This window comes from Anarrhichthys ocellatus, unplaced genomic scaffold, assembly GCF_004355925.1.
Source record: "Anarrhichthys ocellatus isolate YVR2014 unplaced genomic scaffold, GSC_Weel_1.0 scaffold16, whole genome shotgun sequence".
NCBI lineage: Eukaryota > Metazoa > Chordata > Actinopteri > Perciformes > Anarhichadidae > Anarrhichthys > Anarrhichthys ocellatus.
The window spans coordinates 9,755,475-9,763,235 of record NW_022280046.1 but is presented as its reverse complement, the minus strand read 5'-3'; the positions used below and the strand labels follow the sequence as shown (position 1 = coordinate 9,763,235).

The 7,761-nt window shown below is 44.0% G+C and overlaps 1 protein-coding gene across 1 annotated transcript; it reads left to right on the top strand.

The window, feature by feature from the left end:
- Positions 1-16: 16 nt before the first annotated feature.
- LOC116388254 (DENN domain-containing protein 1A-like) lies at positions 17-7,761 on the top strand (the record flags this gene model as incomplete). The annotated part of the gene is made up of 5 exons (XM_031855935.1): positions 17-166; positions 1,186-1,250; positions 2,475-2,612; positions 4,207-4,453; positions 4,857-7,761. Coding segments are annotated over 5 exons (1,665 nt in total), but the record flags the coding sequence as incomplete, so codon positions are not given.

Genomic DNA, 7,761 nt, shown 5'->3' with positions numbered 1-7,761 from the left:
CCCCCCCCCTCTGTAGGAGCAGGCAGAAAATGGCTTCTCCACAGCAGGGTCAGCGGTCATCGATGATGACAACCCAGCAGGGTTCACCTCCTCCACCAGTGCAGTCAGGAGGGAGGGGCCACTGCGAACCTTGGACGACAGACCAATCACTGTGCATTTTGGACAGGTGGGCAGAATTGTGGCGGGCTGGTTACTTGGTGTGCAGAGAAAGAGTTTATCAGGAATTTCACAGAGCTGTAATGTATGAACGCACTGGTGGAACAATGGTTGGATGATATAAATTCTTCAGATTATTCTATACTATTTTTGCCGATCCGTTCCCATATATTGCTTTGGGTATGTAAAAAGGTAGTATCGTGCTAATTTGGAGTCAGTGCGTTAGCTATGATCTACAACTTGAGCCCTGTTTTTTTTAGCCTGTATTTGTTTACATTCGAACAAACTGGCAGCATTAAAACTAAGATGATTTAGCTTTAAATGTGATGACAGTCACAAATTCTGGATAGTAAAAAATGTATAAAGAGTGTCTTTTTATATAATTTCTAAGTGGATGTATGGACATCTATTTGAGATAAAATATCATTGGCCGTGTTTCTATTCAAGGGTTCCAGCTGATTTTAAACAAACTTCTGTAATGGATGGACAGAGGATGTCGCATGTGTACGGATTGTAAAGCCCTCTGAGGCAAATTTGTGATTTTGGGCTATACAAAATAAATTAAATTGAATTAATGTCGCAGAAAGAGAGAAAAACTTTCCATCAACTGGTGTGTGTGAATGGGAATCAATAAGCAAGCTTTTTGGGGCTTCTGTAGCTCAGTGGGTAGAGCGGGTCGGCCTTTATCTGGAAGGCTTGTATGTTTATGGCTATTAACATTTAAGTAAAGTTTTGGCAATACTGTAAAGTTATATAATATAATATATTTTTGAAGTACTTTGATTTGTCAAGTTTTTATTTACAGGATCTGTTTGACTTTATTTCTGTGTTCACTCTTTGCACTGCAACAATTGAACAGTTTTACTTTGTTAATTGCAAGTTTTACCCCAATGTTATTTTTCTGTTGCCATAAAATGTCGCCAAACGTTGTTGTAATACATATATTCCTGTGGGTCTCTGTGGTGAGGAGGTAGGTATGCTAAACCAGCTGTGTTCCCTTTCATCATGTCGTTTTTTCCACTTCCACAGGCTCGGCCACCAGTGCTGTTGAAGAGACCGAGCAGCAACGTGAGTCTGGAAAGCAGCATTGACCAGTAAGCCTACCTTCATTATATACAGTATATTCCACTGTCCATCATGCAATTACATTTGAATATTTAGATAGCCAATGCATGGAATTTGAGATAGAGGGGTAAACAACTGAAGATAGGATTCCTTGAGTTAGTAGAGGTCAGCAACATTACAAGCCCATATTGACCTTCTGAATGTAATGGTCCTAAATATGTCACCAGTTAACGAGATCTTCTCTCCAGACTTCCTGTTCTTGCTTAATTAGTTACCTAATTACTGTTGATGTTTAACACTTCCTTCAGCTGCTTCCCAGTAGAAGCCTCAGTGTTGCTTGTCAGCTTCACTTTACTACTCTCTCTGTGATATTTTGAACACTCAAAATGTGTTTTATCAAATGGAACACAGTAAATACAGCTCTATTAAAGTAAGGCAATAGTAAATATGATAGACAATATGTCTGAGACAATACTATTATACACAACATAGAAATGTTTTGAACCCATACCAATCGAATGTCTTCAGTTTGATGAGAAAAAAGAATGTATGTCAATAACCTCTGATATCAGGTTTAGCTGTAGAGGGCCAGCGAACTGTCTCGAGGGCTGATTATATTAGATTACCTGTGATGTTTTGGTTCCAAACATTCTATGGGGAACATTCATTTGTGCCACTTGTTTGTTTTACCAAGACCACCCTGAGTGCATGTCTATGGTAAGAATTGAGTTGCTTCATGCAAATGATTAAACTTGATTGATTTAGATCATTTGATATCTGATGAGCAAACCTTAAATGAAATCTCACGTTCTCACTTATGAGAAGAGAGTTGCGCAAGTCTGAAATGCAGCTTGTATGAGAAGTAGCCGACATTAGAGTAACAATCTTCATCCCTGTTGAAAGATATCGGTTAATAAGCAGTGTTAACTGTGTACTGTTACAGGGGAGCAGACAGAATCCGACTCCCTTCGGTTCTCAAATAAAGTCACACAGACAATCAAAGTTTGTGGATTTCTTTCAGCAAGTACACTGACTTAGTCCGTTGTGGTCTGATTTCCTTTCCAACTAGCTGCACAGCTTCCTTTAGGCTCATTCAAATGAAGTGGAACATGCTGCTCCTAATGCACTGTATGCACTGTCCTTTTTCTTGATTTTCCTCCTCTTTCCTGATCCTGATTTTAATGCTCCTCACTAACATATACTGTATGTAACGAGCTGTGAACTTCCTGTTGTCTTCCTTCTCCTCACCGTAGCTCTATCCGTCCTACTCGTCACTACACCGTCTTTCTCTCTGAGGATTCATCCGGAGATGAGCTCCAGTACGACGATGACTCCATCTCTGGGTTTCCTGACAGCTTTCTCTTCTCCGTCCCTTTCGAGTGGTCTCCTCTGTACGCATCTCTTCGATTGGCTTTGCACCTTTGACTAATTAATAAGCTTTTCTTAACTCCTCTCTTTGCTTTCTAATGAAATGTGTGTACATGTGTTTTTAAAGCTTCACTTGCAGGACATTACGGTCATCGTAAAGGAAAGGCAAAATAGCTTTTGATCAGAGGGCTGGCAGTAGAATTATGATTTACATAAGACCCTGGTGAATTAGCTATGGCTCGAGTTGATCAGGCATTTGTGTTTGTGATAGAGGTCATTAGGCAAAAACCAAACCTGACTCCAATCTCTCAATTTTACAAAAAGACAGTAGAGTTGTGTGATATAATGAAGATTTGTCAAGCGTTACGGATTATTCAGTACTATTTCACCACGGTAGCTATACCTTTTAAAGGTTGTATTCGGCCTTTGCGAGCAAAGTTGTAAATCAATGAGCAGGACTGCTTTATGGGATGACGTTTCCTAATCTGTCAAATACTCACTTCACTGGATTTGACTAAACAGCCATTCCCATCATAAGTGCGAATGGTTTCTCAATAGATTTTCCGTACCAATTTGCTTTATCATGTTTGACAGAAGATTGTATCCATATCGCCCAGCCCTACCCAAGAACAAAGCCTACTATATCGTAGTTCATCTACAAGCAAATGACTGAAAGCACGACATCAACCATCAGTATGAATTAGCACAGATGGATCGGGTTTCTCCCATAACCTGTTCAAACCATAGACTTTCGGTCCATCTCCATGGTTCACCATTTACTTAGACATTGAAAGGCAATTTTTACTATAGATACCAATCAACACAATACCCTAAATAGATTAATTTTAATAGACACCGTCTCTGTGGCCATTCATAAAGTTGACTGTTGTGAAAACGATGAGCAGGCCGAATTACAGTGTAGGAAGTTTGCTATCATTGACCTGACACCATCTGGCTTCATTGGTTTTTCATTCTGAGCTAGATGGTAACCTTTTCTAACTTAGAAAGAATAGAAGTGTCTGCATGGGGTATTACAAAAACGTTTTTTTCTACACTTCTCTTGCTGTCAACTAATCCCATGACAAGACTAAAACCAACAATGCAATACTTTCCCACTTCCCTACCCTATGCTTACTACTCAGCCCCAAGCCCATTGATTCTTACTGAAGCTGCAAACTGGTCACAAAAATATACTTGTATTTAAAAATCAAGCATAATTTCCTCAAACAGCTGGACACTGTAGTATTATAGCAAGCATTTCTCAAACAGAAGTAGTAGTGCATTTTTTGTAGACTATTGTCATAGTCCACAAAATGGATTAAATTGGATTAATACATATTTAGTGTGGTAGTTATTCGGCTCCAAATAAACCACAGTGCCCAGGCTCACCATAATGACAAAATGATGGATTTCATGGAATTTGTTGACAGTAAGAGAGACAATAAGTAGGAGGGGGTGCAGGGATAAGCACAGCATTCATCATAGACTCTGAAGAGTGAAAGTGTAGGTGCATCTTTATTTTGGGAAAAAGTTCAATGGTCCTTTTATGGGTTGGGTAAAGTTTAGCCATGGAAAGAAGAGAGATGAATAACCATAAGTCAAACGCTGTCCCTGCAGGCCACAGCCGTACCGTTCCCTGAAGGAGGCCGCGTTGATAGAAGGGATCGATCCTGGTTTCGGTGCAGAGAGTCACACTGCCCCTCCCAGCCCGGTAAACGAGAAGTTCTCCAATGTCAACCTGCTGGGCGATATCTTCGGCTGCCAGGACGAGCCTGACAGCCAACCAATCACCTTGGCTAAAAGTCTCGAGGACCTGAGGACTCCCAAAGACACTGAGGGTCTACAAGCCAAGTTCACCTACCAGGTCAGAGGTCCAAATGCTCTGCAGCCAAAAGTTCTTTAATACTGTCTTAATAGTGTTTCCGAAAAGACATTAGGTCCAGATTCTGATTTTGGTCCAGATGTCCACATCGACTAAAACCACTTTGTTTGGGTCCAGAGCAAAAAAAGCTTGTCAACAAATGCCCAGATGGCCATGCAATATGTTGAGGCTGATTCCTAGGGATTGTTGTTGACCGCCTAAACCTTCATCTAGCACCACTGTCATGTGAAATTCGGTACGTAAGGACTTGTAGGAAAAGACACATGAATTAGGAACTGGTTGTCAGTAATATAAGTTGGAACATGAACATGATATTTACTGGGCTGATTTTGAAAACTACTGGCGTGATCCTTTTAAAAGTCTGAATTACTTCTTGTGTTTGCAGCGGATGGACCTGAGTCTCGGTGAACACTCGCGAACGCTTCCAGGCCTCAAGCTCCCCAACCCGTACAACAAGCTGTGGAGTGTAGGGCAGGACGACGCGGCCTTACCCGTTTGTGTGCCTCCCGCCTGCGACAGACCTCCGCCTGTCCAACCTCTCGCGCCGATAGAAGCCCACTCTCCGAGCCGCGAGAGCTCCATCCCGGGCGGCGACACTTTGGACCCTTCCGCCCACGGTTACATCACCATTCCACGCCCCCACGGAAGGAAGACGCCCGAGCTCGGTACTGTGCTAGCACCCCCCGCCGCCCAGCTGCGTTCTAAACCGGCAGGAGCTGGCGAAGGAGGCACTACATCAGGGGGACAAGAGTTTAGACAAGCCCTCAGTATGACCACAGATGGAGAACTGCTGAAGCCCACCAAGGCCGCTGAGGACAGTATAGATCTGATAAGCCTTCTCGACCCCCTTAACAGCTCAGCACCCTCCAGTTCGTTAAGCGACGGGTTAGACATTGGCGCGTCGTCATCTTCCTGCAAACCAACTCTACCACCCAGGTCCTACCCACAGGGCTTGCCTCCTTTCCCACTGCATCCTCACATATCACTCAACCCTTTTGCCCAATCTCTGCAGCACACCTCCCCTCACATGCGTTACTCACCGACTGTAAGTGGGAATCCCTTCGGTGTGGTCTACGGGCCTCCAGCCGGCTCTTACTCGCACGCTCCAGCCCAGCCACAGTCCTTTTGTACACTACCGGGGCTCTACAGACAACATTCGCCCGGCAGCTCGACTCTGCCGCCCAGCTATGGACTGCTTCCGTCAGCCTTCCCTTCCTCCGTCACCTCCCTGTCTCACTTCTCCGCCAGCAATCATGCCCTTTCCAGTCACGCGGACTCCACGTCTGTCCCCAGCACAGCCCAGAACGCACTGCCAAAGCCGCTCCGTGCTGAGGTAGACAGCCAGAAGACTCAGGATCTTTTTGGGGATCTGCTGACTATGGCCAAGCCAGCTACACCCCCAAAAAAGAAGGTGGAGGACCTTCGGAGAAGGTGGGAAACATTTGACTAAAACCTGTGACTATGTTCTGAGGTGCTCCTTTCTGTCACTACCCAAACTCCCCTCACGACTGTGTCAGGACCTTCTATTGCATTTAATGGCACATTAGCTCTAATTCATGCTACTCTGCTTATGCAACTCATAATCGTAGAACAATAAAAGCTTTACCTTAAAATTTGTGAGTAAACATTAGCTTATTAGGCTTCCAGTATTCCTCCTACACATTAAAGTTAATACAAGGAACTTTTAAGTGGTTATGAAACGGTCTCAATGTAATACTGATGCCTTTATATGACCTTCATAAGTAAACAAGGCCATCAGCGTGAAGATAAGCGATTTCTGTATAGTTAGTCTTGATGCCTTAATGTCATGGGGTCTGATTCCCCGCGACATCAGTCGAAACGTTGTGCAGCATGCAGGTTCACTAGTAACTCCTTCAGCTCAGGCTCCAGCAGAGCTTCTCCTCGCTGCTCTGCCAGCCTTTACTGATCCAGATGGATGCGGCCAATGAAGATGAGGTTGTGGTTGGGAGGATATATTGCGTGGTAGGGCGACCTGTACATCAACTCCAGCTGGAATTTCCACTGTATCCGTCTGCGGCTGCAGGACCTGGACCTCCCCGCCCAATTGCTGGGAGCCAACACCGACACCACGCTGCTTAAGGCCCAGGTTGGACCCGCTGGAGCGAAGGGAGGCACGGGGGAACCAGATACAGGACTGAGCGTGGCAGACCCTGCTGCGGTAAAATGAGATGTTTTCTAAAGAGAGTCTGGTAGCGCTCATGGAAACACTACCGCTTTTGTCCACTGGGGGCCCCAACATCAACACAAAATGAAAGTTCCTTGTAGTAACATTAAAGGTGCTTTGTTGACTGACTTCTTTATTGAAACAATAATGAATCCTCTCAGCCCACAGTTTGCATGGCTGCGCTGTTAGTTGCTCAAGGTATTTGCTGACCCCAGTGGTTGATACAGTTGTCATTCTTACTTGCCATTACCACCAGTGACCACAAATCAACCAGGACAAAACCACTTTGTAAGTGCTCCGTTCATGTTTTCTTCTACTTTAGTGTGTTGCGCATGTGGAGTACAGCTGAGCAAACGCTTCAGAGAAGATGTATCATTCACTGCGACAGAAGGTCCTGATGCAGTATGTAGGAATGTTAATGTAACTCCCTACACACACACACACACACACACACACACCTGCCCTCCCCACTATGATCAGCTGTGATGCTGACCAATCACAAACAGGAGTGTGTGTTTCTTGAACAGATGGACTGTCTTGTCAGCCCCCAACACTTGAACTCACCCGTACTTGTCTAAGGATCGCCTGAATTTTTTTCGTTTGTTTTTTTTTTGTTTTTTTTCCCGCCATTCTACACTGGAAGTCGCACTCGAACGTTGGCCTTGCTTTGAGATGTTGAGATGCCAACAGCCAATCGCCACTCATTCACAAATTGCTCACAAGATTCTTTCCTCTCGCGTCAACTGTTTTTGATGCTGCCATGTTAGTGTAGTGCTGCTCAGCATAGATCGCTGAGGAATAGTCACAGCTGTTTCCTGATAGAGGATGTGTGTTTTAATGATGTCCACTTCTAGAATAAGCTAGTAGCTATAGATGAAGAACATCCTAATGGTGCCCTATCTACAGAGTGTGGTGCCTCTCCATCATGCAGTCAGTTCACCTGTTGATGTTTTTGGTAGCTTCATGCAGTTTTTTGGTTTTGTTTTGGCCTTCATGATGAATCCCTGTGAACATGTGTTGCCGCCTACTGTGTTTTTTTTTGTTTTTTTTTGTTTTTTTTTCAAGAAACCTTTTAAGAGAACCTGCCAGGCTGTAATATCCGTGT